The sequence below is a fragment of the Nicotiana sylvestris genome, chromosome 6 (assembly GCF_000393655.2).
Source record: "Nicotiana sylvestris chromosome 6, ASM39365v2, whole genome shotgun sequence".
Taxonomy (NCBI): domain Eukaryota; kingdom Viridiplantae; phylum Streptophyta; class Magnoliopsida; order Solanales; family Solanaceae; genus Nicotiana; species Nicotiana sylvestris.
The window spans coordinates 47606660-47621750 of record NC_091062.1 but is presented as its reverse complement, the minus strand read 5'-3'; the positions used below and the strand labels follow the sequence as shown (position 1 = coordinate 47621750).

General features: G+C 38.3%; 1 protein-coding gene across 1 annotated transcript; it reads right to left on the bottom strand.

The window, feature by feature from the left end:
• Positions 1 to 9574: 9574 nt before the first annotated feature.
• LOC138870568 (flocculation protein FLO11-like) lies at positions 9575 to 10328 on the bottom strand. The gene is made up of 2 exons (XM_070148387.1): positions 10173 to 10328; positions 9575 to 10081 (listed from the first exon to the last, which is right to left on the bottom strand). Exons 1-2 carry the CDS (start codon positions 10326 to 10328, stop codon positions 9575 to 9577), a joined length of 663 nt encoding a protein of 220 aa, XP_070004488.1.
• Between the last annotated feature and the right edge of the window lie 4763 nt (positions 10329 to 15091).

Here is a 15091-nt window from a genome sequence, read left to right as displayed (position 1 = left end):
TCAAAATATGCTAAGGAACAAAGCCCACTCGAAAATAACCAATTTACATCAAAAATCCTGAAATTGGCCAAACCCGCCCCCGGGCCCACGTCTCGAAATCCGATAAAAATTACATCAATAGAATCCTTACACTCTCACGAGTCTACACATAATAAAATCATCAAAATCCGACCTCAATTGCCCATTCAAATCCCCAAAAGAATTCTCAAACTTTTCCTCCATTTTCCCCAATTTCCACTCTAATTCCTCAAATTAAATGATGAAATTCAAGACTAAATCATGGGATTAAACCAAATATGAGTGAAGAATACTTACCCCAGTTGATCCACTGAAAATCTCCTCGAATTTCACTTTCTCCCAAGCTCTCTAATGGTTTTTGTGATATTCGACTTAAACCCTCGATTTTTAAATATAATCTGACTGCCCAGATATTTCTTCATCGCGAACGCGGCCTCACTCTCGCGTTCACGTAGCACAATTAGCTACTGACCAAAAATCCTTCTACGCAAACACGAGGACCATCTCGCGAACGCGATGCATAACTGACTCACCTCTTCGTGAACGCGTAGAAAATATGCCTTGGGGTTCCAGTTATTCCGCTTCCTCTATGCCAACGCGATACCTCTCACACGTTTGCGATGCACCACTGACCGGACCTTCGCGATCATGGCTCCCAATTCGCGAACGTAGAGCACAAATCCTCCCTTGCCTCCAGTTCCCCTTCGCGAACGCGAATCTCCCCTTGCGAACGCAAAGGAGGAAACCAGCAACTGAACACCAGATTTTTCTGCAATTCCAACAAATCCAAAACTAGTCCTTTAACCATCCGAAACTCACCCGATGTCCTCGGGACCTCAATCAACTATGCCAACATATCCCATAACATCATTCAAACTTGTTCCAACCTTCGGAACACTCAAAACAACAACAAAACATCAAATCATCATCGGATTCAAGCCTATGAATTCCAAAAACATTCAAATTCTGAATTCGATCAAAAAGTCTATCAAACCTCATCCGAAAGATCTGAAATTTTGTACACACATCAAAAATGATACAACGGACCTACTCCAACTTTCGGAGTTCCCTTCTGACCCCGATATCAAAATTTCCACTACCAGCCGGAAAATGCAAAATTTTCAATTTCGTCAATTCAAGCCTAAACCTTCCACGGACCTCCAAAATACATTCCGGTCACGCTACTAAGTCCCAAATAACCTAACGGATCTAACAAAATAATAAAAATTCCAATCCGATATCATATACTAACAAGTTAAAACTTGGTCAAACCATTAAAATTTTAAGCTTCAAACTGAGAACTATTCTTCCAAATTTATTTTGTTTACCCTAAAAACCAAAACTGACGATTTACATAAGTCAAAATACATCACACGAGGCTAGTCATGCCTGAGAACTGGCGAGCAAAGTACAAAATCTCAAAACGACTGGTCAAGTCGTTATAGAGAGAAAAAAATAAAGTAAAATACTTACCTTAATTCTAGAATTTAATATTGAAGAAAATTCATGGAACACTTGACAATCATGATGCTCAATATTATGCACGTATCCCAAAGCATCTACTCAATTGGTTGGAGTCTCGTGCTGATAAGATGTTATGAAACAATAAAAGAAGAATTGCAGAAAAAAGTAGAGAGAGAATTCTTTTTAATTTGGGATCAATTACAATGGAATAGAACTTCTCTATTTGTAGGGAAAAAGTGACTTAGTTACAAATTAACAAATCTAAAATCTCTTTAAAATATATACATTCACCTTAAATATAATTCTATTTATAACATATCACCTTTTTTTGTTTCCCACCCGATGTTCGGTACTCATATTGGGGCCACACTAAATCTGTATTCGCGCTAGAAAATCCCACATTGGGGGTAAAGTGCTTCCTAAAATAAGAGACCACATACCCAGGGCTCGATCCCAAGACCTCTGGTTAAGGATAAAGGAATACTTATCACTCCACCACAATCCTTGTTGGTAATGTATATCACATTTTTCTAGCTAATACGATGTTCAAGAATTGGATTCTGACATCAAACAAATGGAAAATGGAAAAAGGAACCTAGAAAAAGGCAAGTATAATGCTCAATAGTTTTTTTTTTGCTCAAACAGAGAATTACATTAATAAACTTAAATGATTACAGGATAGAGTACGGTTCGGTTAGTGCTAGTACCAATTACATCAAAATCTAAGAGCATGGAAATAAAAGGGGGAGGGTCTTCAAAAAATATGATATTTTGTGTAGTTGATCCCAATGTAAGTTTCCCAAATTGTGCTAAGGCATCTGCCACTCCATTGCCCTCGCGATAGACGTGGCTAAGATGGTGAACTTTCAGTTCATGGAGCATCGAACTGCAGGTGGAAACAATTTGTGAGACTACTAGTTTGTAGAATTTAAAGCAATACATGTGAGTCAGTTTCAATCATTAGAGGGTGAATACGGCGAATAATAGCAAGGGATAGCACTTGATGAAGAGCTAAAAGTTTTGCATGTACTGCATTTGTAGTTGGAATATGTTTTGAAAATCTATAGATCCAATGCCTCGAGGAATCATGAAAGACTCCCCCAGCTCAATCACAATGTGAAGATGGGTCATAGGCCCCGTCAATATTGACTTTGTAGTGGTGTTCACGTGGTTTTTGCCATGTGATTGATGCCTTACTTAAGCGTTGTTTTCTCTGAGGTATGTTTGTTAAATAAGTAGTGTGTGTTGCTAGAGTAGTAATAGGTGCTAGGTTTATCAACTGTTTAGTATTAGCAAAAATATTTTCATTACGATTTAGCCAAATATGCCATAAAATAATTGGAGTGAGTATGAAAAAAAGTATAGCAATATTTGCATTTATATGGATTGGTGTATGGGCTGTGCACATTTTGTGGAACCATTCAATGTAGTTTGATGAGGGAGGATTTATTTTTAGATTGTGCCATAGAGTGACTGTTGGTGTGCAAGAGAGGAAAATGTGAGGTTTGTCTTCCCTGGCATTATTGCACACCAGACAAGTTGAGTTATTAGTGACTTGTCTATAATGAAGGAGTGATGATGTAGGTAATTTCCTGTGAATGAGTAACCACAGAAAATATTTTATTTTTGGTAGAGCAGTCATATTCCAAATCCAGATATGGGCAAAGTCAGGAGGATCGTTAATGTCAGCCTTCAAGTGTCACGACCCAAAATTCTAACCACGTCGTGATGGCACCTATCGTGATACTAGGCCATCCACTTATTTCCAAATACTTCATTTTTCGAATAAAAACTTAAGTAAAATCACAATTTTAAAAGAGATTTAATGAGATAAAAATAGAAAAAATCCAGCAGAAAGAAACACAATCCCGACCTCGGGTGTCACTAAGTCATGAGCCAAACACTAATACAACTGTTCGAAATAACATGACCAACATGGTCTGAGAATATCCAAAACATATAAACTAAAGGAAGATAAGGAAAGGAGAAGGCGGAACTGTGGTCGCCAAGCAGCTACCTCGCAATCTCCAAGTGATACAATATAATCAGCAGCCACTATAGTGCCCCGAGAAACATGGATCTGCACACAGGGGTGCAGGAGGTAACGTGAGTACACAAACTTAGTAAGTAACAAGTCCAACCTATGGACTGACAGGTAGTGACAGAACAAACCTCAATAGGTAATAACATATATCTGAACAGGAAAAGTAGACATGCTTACAGTTCAAGTAAAGTTCAACGGTATTTAAATGCAACTGACAGTACGAAGTTCAAAACTCAGAGATTTTACATATACAAATGCACAACTAGCATGATCAATGACCCACGAATCTCCACTCACAAGTACTCAACCCCTCGGTACTGTATATGGCCATCCGGCCCAGGAAAGATCCATCCCGAAATATACATCACTGAACGCAGTCATCCAGTACCGAGGACACAGGCCACTCCAGCCTCACCGAGAAGATCCATCTCCCGGTATAATACTTCGGACAAGATCCATGTCCGGGGAAGATCCATCCCTAAATATCATTATCTACTGCACTTACTAGGGGTGTAAAGACTCCGGAGGGGCTTCTCTCATTAGCCCAAGCACTATAACAAAGACAACGAAGGCTTGTTCAATATCTCACTGCGGTGTGCAGCCCAAACTCATATTATCACTCAATATCAGGATCTCGGCGTCACTCAGTCATAACTCACCAGTCTCACACACGGGCTCCAAATGTCATGATACTATCCCGGTCAACAACAAAATGTGGCAAATAGTAATAATCGAGACTGAGACGTGATATAATGTGCATGGAAGGGACTAAGTACAGAATATCAGTAAAATAAATTATATGACAGCAAGAGATGACCTCTGGGTCTCAATGATATCGGCGTGAAACCTTAACATGATAATCAGCATGATTTACAGCTCAACAACTAAATCACAAAATTACAGCACAGATATCGGTAATAAAAAACCACTAAGCGGTGTTCTGGAATGATCCAGGCCGCGTTTCCCACGGTGCAAGCCCATACGCTTGTCACTTGGCATAGTGTCACCTTCATAACAATCATAGAACACATAGTTCGGGGTTTCGAACCCGCAGAACCAAGGTTGGAAGCGTTACTTACCTCAAGCCAAGCCAAACTCTAGCCCGCGACGCCTGTTCCTCTCGACTCGGCCTCCAAATGCCCTGAATCTAACCAAAATCAGTATATAACCATCAAAATATGCTAAGGGGACAAAGCCCACTCAAAAATAATCAAATTACATTAAAATCCCGAAATTGGTCAAAACCCGACCCCCGGGCCGACGTTTCGGATTCCGATAAAAATCACAAAACTAGAATCCTTACACTCTCACGAGTTCATACATACCAAGAATACCAAAATCCGACCATAAATGACCCCTCAAATCCCTAGATTAAGGTCTCCAATTCCCAAGCCCTAACTCCCAAATTTTAGGCTTCAAATCCCCGAATTTCATGTTTAATTAGGTAGAAATCACAATAGGATCGAGTATTAAGTCCATGGTTCTTACCTCCAAGAAGTTCTCTTTGATTCTCTCTTCAATCGCCCTCAAGAAGCTCCAAAATCGAGTCAAAAGTGGTGAACTTAGGCCAAATATGGCGAAAATGGCCTTTTAAACATTCTGCCTAGCGATTTGAAATTCTTCTTCACGAATGCGGTCAAAACCTCGCGTTCGCGAAGCACAAAATACTGTTGACCAAAAATCCTCTTACGCGAACGCGACGACCCCTCGGGAACGCGATGCCTCAGCAAATCAAACCTTCACGAACGCGACATCACCATCGCGAACGCGTTGAACATAGACACAGCCCTTCGCGAACATGGGACCCTCATCGCAAACGCAAAGGCCAAATACCTGTAACACCAATAGCAGTTTTTCTGCAACTTCTTCCAACATGAAATGATCCGTTCAACTACCTGAAACTCACCCGAGGCCCTCGGGACCTCAACCAAACATTCCAACATATCCCATAACCTCATTAAAAAAATTTCCAACCTTCGAAACACTCAACACAACATCAAAACACCAAATTTACATCAGATTCAAGCCTAAGAATTCCAAAAACTTCCAAATTCCGCTTTAGATCAAAACGTCTATCAAACCTCGTCGAATGACCTGAAATTCTGCACACACGTCAAAAATGACATAATGGACCTACTCCAACTTCCAGAATTCCATTCCGACCCCTATATCAAAATCTTACCTATCAATCGAAAAACGTCAAAATTTCAATTTCGCCAATTCAAGCCTAAATCTACTCTGAACCTCCAAAACACATTCTGATCATGCTCCTAAGTCCCAAATCACCTTCCAAAGCTATCCGAACCATCGGAATTCACATTCGAGCCTTTTTCACATAAGTCAACATTCAGTTGACTTTTCCAATTTAAGCTTACTCAAAAGAGACTAAGTGTCTCAAACCTTACCAAAACCTCTCCGAACACAAACCAATTAACCCGATAACATATAGTATAGCTGAACAAGGAAATAAAAAGCAGAAATGGGGGAAACGGAGCAGTAACTCATGAAACGACCAGTCGGGTCGTTACATCAAGATGCTTGTATAAGCAGAGGAGGTGGAGAACATACCATCAGAGGTATGATGCCAATAAGGAGTGTCTTGTGCGTTGGAGAATTGGTCAATAACAGTGTTATTAATTAGAGAGTGAATTGTAGAGGTAGTATGAAGGATAGTGTGGAAAGATCCCATGAAGCATTAGTTATAATGGAAGCAACAGACTTATTTAATTTATTTCTAGGAATGGGACCTTGGATGAGATGGCGTAAGGATAGATTGTTGTCAATCCAACGATCATGCCAAAGACTTATTCTTGTACCATGAGCTACGTTCCAACCTGTGCCATCTCTACAATATTGGGCTACTTTGATCATGTTTTTCCATGTGTATGAGGCATTAGAATTTTTGTGCAGTGTGTATAAATAATTATTAGTATTAGTATTTTGATGGTTATGTTTAGCGGTGAGAATGTTAGGTCATATGGAGTTAGTGAAATGGAAGTAACGCCATAGAAGACTGGTGATCATAACAAGGTTTTTGGGGCTAATTTTTGGATGCCTAACCCCCCTTTTGGTTTAGGAGAAGTGATGGTATCCCAATTTATTAAATGAATTTTGTGCTTATGTGCTGAGGAACCCCATAGAAAGTTATGTTGGATGCGTTCTAGTTGTGTTATAATTGTGTGTGGTAGTAGGTTAGTCTACATTGAGTAAATTAGAATTGAATTTAAGACTGATTTAACAAGAGTGGTGTGTCCTGCAAGGGTAAAGAATTTAGATTTTCATTCTGTTAATTTGGATGTAGCTCGTTCAATAATTTATTGATAATCAGATTTTTTAAGATTGGTAGTTGTAATGGGAAGGCCCAAATATTTACCAAAGTTTGTAGCATTTGGGATATTAAGAGCGGTTGATAGGGATTGACGAAGGTTTGTGTCCACATTTTTAGAGAAAAGTAATTTGGATTTCTGAAAATTGATGCATTGCCCTGATTTTGCGCTTAACATGTTAAAAATTTCAGTAATGGTTTTAGTGTTGGGCATTGTTGCCTTTGCTACTAACACCAGATCGTCAGCAAACAAGAGATGTGAGAGAGGTTGTGCATTTCTATTGAGATGTATGGGTGTCCAATGGCAAATATCGACATTGTACTCAATAATACGGGACAAGGATTCCATACAGATGATGAACAAATAGGGAGATAGAGGGTCTCCTTGTCGTATACCACGAGATGGTTGGAAGAAAGGGGTTGGTGTACCATTAATAAGTATAGAAATGGAAGATGTATTTACACATGACATTATGAGATTGATTAGCAGAGGAGGAAAATATAGTTGTTGTAATGAATAGTGGATGAAATACCATTCTACACGGCCAAAAGCTTTTTCGAGGTCAATTTTAAGCATCATGTTGCCTATTTTACCCTTTTGTTGCTTGAAAGAGTGTATTACTTCCTGAATTATAATGGCATTATCAGCGGCCCTACGACCCTTTAGAAAACTGCTTTGAGTTGGATTTATGAGTTTAGGCATAAGTGGACAAATTCTATTACTATAATCTTAGTAATGATTTTATAAATAGTGTTACAAATCTCAATTGGTGTATATTGAGCTATAGATTCAGGATGATGAGTCTTTGGAATAAGTGTGATGTTAGTTGTATTGATTTCCGATGGAATTGAGGAGGCAGAGAATGCATTTTGACAAGTGTGGATTACTGCTTGGCTTGTCTCATGCCAAAATTTTTGGAAAAATATATGATGGAGGTCATCTGGGCCTGGGGCTTTTAGGGGTTTAAAAGAATGGACGGCAGTAGAAATATCATCATTTGAGAGAGGCCGGGTTAGGGAATGGATATCTTGAGGAGTGAGGCAATTTAAATAATTGGTAGGTGGTTCCCTTTGACAATAAATTAGTTGGGTAGTATAGAGTTCCTGAAAATGAGTTAGGATTATTTGGCGGATTACTTTTGTGTCAAAAGTCCAATTACCAAATATGTCATGTAGGCTTAGGATACGATTGGCACGACGTCTATGAATTGTGGAAAGATGGAAAAAGTAGGTGTTTGCATCACCCTCATTTAACCATTGTATTCTTGATTTTAATTTTCAAAATTCTTCCTCCATACGTAGTAAGTTGTTAAAATTAGTGATTAGTTGGTTTTCTAAATTATAGTGGAATGAATTTGTGTTGGTGGGATTCATTAGTTGGAGGCCTTTTAGTCATGCCAGCAGAATTTTTTTTTATAAAAAATGTTACCAAAGCTTTGTTTGTTCCAATCAGTAGTTACTTCTTTAAATATTTTTAATCATGTTGGATAATTAGGTTCTTAAGCCATGTTTGGGTTACAATGTCTTGAAATTGGGGTGTTGTAACCACATGGTTTCAAATTTAAAAGAAGAAGAAGGTTTAGGGTAAGGTTTGGTTAGATTGAGTAAAAGTGGGCAATGGTCAGAATGAGTACGAGGTAAGTGTTGTATCGTGGAGTCTTGGTACAATTCAATCCATTTATGATTGGCGAAGAATTTATCTAGTCTTTCCATAATAATTTTATTATTAGTATTTTTATTATTATGCCTATATTTAGGCTTGTTAGTCCACGTAAAGCGTGATCCTGCAAAACCTAGGTCAAACATTTTTAGGTTATGAATGCAGTTATTAAAATTTGAGGCACGTTTAGTGTTAATAGGAGCTCCTCCAAATTTTTCTCTTCGTTGAAATCGCCACAGAGTAGCCATGCATCATTATGAGTAGCATGTACCGTTTGTAGATTTTTCCGCAGAAGTTGACGATCACAATAATATTTACTTGCATAAACTAAGGAAAAAAACCAAGGTGGGGCCTTATTTACTTGGACGGAAGCATGGATTTCCTGGATAGTGACTGCAACTAGATTCATCGCTAGTTCATTATTACGCCATAATAGGACTATGCCACCTGAGTGTCCTTGTGCTGCTACTTGAATGAGATCAGTGTAGTTGTATTCATTGAGTAGATCAATGTGATCTGCCATTTTTGTTTTTGGAAGACAGAAAATGGACGGGTTGTTCCATGTAATAAAAATCGCAGATTTCGGCGGAATTCTTGATTGTGAGCTCCCCGGCAGTTCCAAAGCATTATCTCCATTAGACTTTCAAGTTGTGAGTTGTCCCGTTGACATAGGAGTGAGAGTTCCAAGTGCATTAGTAGATGAGGTGTATTGTAGAGCGCTGATGGCAGAAGATTGTCGTGAAGAGTGGGAATCAAAAGTATCACATCCCTCTCTTCCAAGGAGTAGGGGTCGAGACGTATATTCAAGGAGGTTTTCTGAAGAGCATGCAGGATGAAGATGGGAAATTATTTTTCGATATTTTTGGCATGGAGATCATCAGAAAATCTTTCAGCACCATTGATTCCATGAAAGTCTCCGGTAGATCGTTGTCTTCTTCTTCCTGCTGTGGGAACTCCTATGGTGAAGAGTGAGGTGGTGAGTTGTTGTGTGGCATGTCTATCACCCGATGTTGAGGTATGCCTGTTGGTGGATTGTGAGGCACCTCTATGTTGTGTTGTGGGTCTAACCATAACCAAAAGTTGGTCTGTGGGTGTATACCCCCCATAAGGTGGTTGTTGGAGAAACGCCGCCTGCCATTGTTATTACTGATGGATGATGCGTTGTAGCTGGAGGATGGTAATATCTTGTTGATGAATGAGGTTCATCACTTGATCTTGATGAGCCTGAGTTGGAATGCCCTCTTGTAGGGAGAAGGTCATCTCCTCTGAGGTTTCTAGTAGTGGGGTGACATGATTTTGCAGTAGTTGCAGATCCATGAAGGGTTGTTGCTGCATGGAGTGTTGTGGTGGTAGTGGTAACATTGGTTGTAGCTGCATGGTGTGATGAACAGGAGGCAGCACTGGCCACTGTTGCATTTGAGATGTTAGGTGCTAGATGAGGAGCTGTGGTAAAGGTTGGTGATGGTAGTGGTTGATGTGAACATTGTGGATGTAGCGGCATTGCCTGTGGTGGTGGTAATGGTGTCGTGGAGGGTGTGGACGATACATGTTGAACGAAATCAGTATTTTGCTGAAAGAAAGTAGTAGTAGTTTATGTATGGACAAAATATGGTAATGGGGTGGTATTTGAAGGGGTGGTTTGCTTTTGGGTAGTAGGATACATAGCGGTGGTAGTTTCGATGCTCATCATTATTAGGTTGAGTGTGGTGCTTTTCCTCTGGGGTAACCAAGAGAGAATGAGGAGGAGGAGTGATTGAGTGGTTATTGTGGAGTGTTGCAGATGGAGGTACAGTGTTAGGAATAGAGGTTGATGTCATCGGAGTAGCTGTTGCAGGGTTTGTGGTATTGCCTTGAGAGTTGTATGCTGGAAGGTGTATATCGTTTGTTGGTTGTGACTGTGTAGGCGTGTTGCTAATATGGTGTTTGGTGATAGGAGATTTGGGAGGTGCATCAGTTGTGGTGTTGGAATTTAAAATAGTTGTGGTAGTAGGAAGAGTAGTTGGGGCGGTGTCATGATTGGCTTCTAGGTGAGAGAATGGTAAAGGAATGTATAATTGTTGTGGGCTGTGTTTGTGTAGTGTTTTACTGATTAACGGATATAATGGAGGAAGGCGGTTGTCATAGGGTGCATTTTTTGTGATAGTGTGCATAGGTGTTTTGGTGTTAGAAGGTGAGGGTGGCTGATGGGGAATGGTGGAATTAGGGTTAGTGAAGTGTATAGTAGGGTTAGTAGAGGTGGCATGCGATTCAGAGATAGGGTTGGCATACAAAGGAGTAGTGATGATGTTTTGTGGGTCCAGCGTAGATTCATTAGTAGAGAATGTGAATTTGTTATGTAGTGGAATTGTATTGTTAGTGTTGACGTTTAGGGTTAGTGTTGACGTGTAGGCGTGTTGCTAATATGGTGTTTGGTGATAAGAGATTTGGGAGGTGCATCAGTTGTGGTGTTGGAATTTAAAATAGTTGTGGTAGTAGGAAGAGTAGTTGGGGCAGTGTCATGATTGGCTTCTAGGTGAGAGAATGGTGAAGGAATGTATAATTGTTGTGGGCTGTGTTTGTGTAGTGTTTTACTAATTAACGGATATAATGGAGGAAGGCTGAGGGTGGCTGATGGGGAATGGTGGAATTAGGGTTAGTGAAGTGTATAGTAGGGTTAGTAGAGGTGGCATGCGATTCAGAGATAGGGTTGGCATACAAAGGAGTAGTGATGATGTTTTGTGGGTCCAGCGTAGATTCATTGGTAGAGAATGTGAATTTGTTATGTAGTGGAATTGTATTGTTAGTGTTGACATGTAGGTGGGATTTATTGGAACCTTTAGGGTTTGTAACGGTGGTATTTGGGGTGTTTGTGTGTGTTTGTGGTGCAACGTTAGTAGACTGATTAGGAGACATGGCAATGTTACCATTAATATTTATTAATTTTTTTTTGGTAATTGACTATTTTTGTTTTCCATGGGCTGGGCTCGTTGAGTTCACTAGCGGATTGGGATTGAAAATTTTGGGTTGGTGTTGAGGTAGAAGCCTTAGTGATAGTTGGACAGTAGTGAAGAGTGTGACCTAAACAGCCATATTTAGTGCATATTATGGAAGAATCTCGTAATAAATGAGTTGTGTATGATTACCAAGTAGTATTTCAGTTGGTAATGGTTTCCCTAATGGTGCTAATATGCATAGTCTCGTGTAGCGGCCTCTAGAAGTATGTATTGTGCATGGGTCTATTTTAATTAAGCTTCCAATGAACGCCGCGATTTTCTGTAGAATTTGTAAATCATAGTATTCAGTAGGAAGTTTTGTAGCCGAATCCACACAGTACTATAGTTGGTGTGGGCTAATGCAGGGTTAAATTTGGGTTCCCATTGGCGAATAGTTAGGTGTTGGGAGCCAATGAACCAAGGTCCATGGTGAAGGATTTTGTTGAAATTTTCTGGTTGTTGAAATTTAATAAGTTAATAGTCATATCCTAGATCTATTAAATTAATGGCTTTTTCAAGTTGCAGAGTGTGGTTAGTTTGAGCTTGAGATTTGTATAGGACATTTTTTCCCATAAGCTTAATGATGAGGGTTTGGTGCCAAGGGCGATAGAGCTGGTGCTTGTCATCGGTAGAAATAGGGATAAAAAATGGATGATGGGAAGGATTGGAGTTTTCAGCTTCTAATGTGAGCTTTTGGAGAAAATCGATTTCCGTTGGTTAACGTGTGCGTTGGAAGGGGGGATAGAGTGTCTCGAAAATTTACCTTGGGAGTGGAATGATTATTGGTGTGGGGTATTGCATCTTTAGGTTTGTTTGTGTTGCGATTGAGCTGATCAATTTCCTGATCAGTGAGTTTCATTTCCTGCGCTTCATGCATTGTGGTGTAGCGGTATTGGTTCTTGTTGGCGGTGTCTTGATTGAAGGTGAACGACGGCTTCCTTCTCTTTCTAGGTATTAGAGAGAAGGCAGAGCATTTTTTATAGAATATTGTTATAAATATATTATATTATGGATGCTCATTTAATACTCCGTTGTAAATAAGCTTCCTTAAGAAGCTTATTTATATGGGACTCCGCCGTAAATATGTTTATCTATTTAGTACTCTATTGGAAATAAGCCGCCTGAAGAAGCTTATCACTTTGGTACCCGGTTATGGATAAATATTACCCCCGGTAGAAGATTATCTATACCGGGTATAATAAGCTTATCCTTTCGATGCTCCGTTATGGATAAACATTACCTCCGGTAGAAGATTATCCATACCGGGTACAATGAGCTTATTCTTTCACTACTCCGTTATGGATAAACATTACCCCCAGTAGAAGACTATCTATACCTGGTACAATGAGCTTATCCTTTCAGTACTCCGTTATGGATAAACATTAATCTCAGTAGAAGATTATCCATACCTGGTATAGTAGCAGCTTACACAGAAACTTGCAGTAGCAGCTTCCTTTCTTCTATAAATAGAAGATATTTCAGTTCATTATGTACATCAGTTTGAATTCGAATAATATATCAGTTTCTCTCTACACTTGTTTTTACTTTACAGTCTTTATTTTATAACACGTTATCAGTACGAGACTCTGCCATTTTGAGCGCAAGTAAGTGAAAAGAATTATTATGTGGCCCCAGAATTTTGGGAATTTGAAATTGGGTCTTTGTATTGTGTTGAAGAAATTCCAGAGAAACTTGAATTTCGAGAATTTGAAAACGGGAAAAAGGCTGATGTATTAGTAGAGAAAGATTACAAGGGGCTATTGTATTATTTGGATTTGAAGCACTGGAAAATTATCGTTAAAACTAAAGATGGCTTCCAACGATTCAACAACTGTAGAATGAATCAGTGAGTTTTTTTTCTTCGTAGTAGTGATGTAGATATTACTTACATCCGGAGTGGCCAAATTTACATAATTGAATTTGAGCCTTTTGCTTATATTTTAATATCTTTATTATCGCTTGCTTGGTTATATGCTATGTATACACTACCTATTTTGGTATTTGTTTCTATCCGTATTATCTTAATAAAGGGTTACAAAGTGGATAACATCGTTAAATCCACTTAAACTCCGGGAGAGTTTGCAAGAAATATACAATCACCAGAAGTGATTATATTTTGCATATCTCATTGTAACTAAATTTTGTCAACCACTAGAAGTGGTATATGCCTATGACCACCAGATGTGATAATTTAGGCTTTCTATAGTTACAATTGAAGATAAACTAGAGAAATATTCTCTATATTACATGCATGCCTCGATTTGCTCCTGAAGTAGTATAATCATAAAAGAGGTTCTAAGACATCACACTATTTGGTGTGATTAATGTACGTTTAGATAATTATGTTTTGTTCCCTGAAGGATGAGAATTTTTGATAAATATTAATCTATTCCTCGAAGTGAATGTGACAATATTAATAAAGCTCGTAAATATGAACGCGCTCTTGATATAAATATATTACAATTCACCTCCGAAAGAGGTAATATGATTGAGGGAATATATACTCAATATTTCATATTTTAAATTTTCTCCTGAAGAAGTAACACAATTAAAATTTTCTCCTGAAGCGGGAAAATATTATGAAACTGTATCTTTTTGTGCTTAAATAAAATAATAAGCTATTCAAAGTTATTTTTGAAGCACAATTTCATTCCATGGAGTGAATGAAGAAATATCACAACTCACCTCTTGAAGAGATAGAATAACAAAGGATATAAATCTTGTTTTTGTGGTATAAAGATTATTGTTGCACGTACCCGTTGTACGTAAAATACCTTGGATAATTTTATTAAATATCATTCCAAGGCAAAAGTATTCTTGTAGAATGCTTTCTACTACAACCACATTAATATGTTATGGTTAGTTATCGAGTTCCCCGAAGGACATAACAACTCATGTATCTTTCCCTGAAGGATGTAATGACTATGGGGTTACCGCTTTGATATAAAATATTCAGATGTTAATAGCGTTTCTCCCTAAAGGAGATATTTGTCACAAAGTTGGTGGTAAAAATAATGAAATTCTTAATTTCTTAGATTTATAAATTTAGAATTGTCTTTATAATGTTCATTTGATTATGATTTTCTTTCATGATATCACAAGTGTCTGAGTAATATTTGATAGTACAAAATATATCAACAACTCACGAAGAGCTAGTTGTTTGTTTAGAAGACATATGACACCAGTAGTGACCGATAAATATTAGATTGTGGATAATGAATGAAGACTCTCGAAGAGCTTATATACAAATATGTCATTCATATTATATGGTCAAAACATATGTTATAGTAAACCTGAAGTTTACTAACACAAATGGTTATCATATTGAAACTACAAATGATTGAAAGATTGAAAATCTTCATGTTTTCACAATCATAGGGGTAAAATAATATGTATATGAGAAGTGACCCGCCTTATTCTTCATTTTGTACTATAACATATATCATAGTAAACCAGAAGTTTACTAATACAAAAGCAACTATAGTAAATCAGAAATTTACTTACACAAAAGTAACCACAGTAAATCAGAAGTTTACTAATGCAAAAGTTTATGCTATAGTAAACCAGAAGTTTGCTAAGAGATAACACATGCCATCATAAACTTGAAG

Bases quoted from the DNA above. Each gene is read 5' to 3' on its own strand.
- LOC138870568 (XM_070148387.1), bottom strand. From the start codon at position 10,328: ATGACATCAACCTCTATTCCTAACACTGTACCTCCATCTGCAACACTC. The intron at 10,082-10,172 runs GTATCCTACTAC...ACTTTCTTTCAG, and splicing joins ATCGAAACTACCACCGCTAT to CAAAATACTGATTTCGTTCA.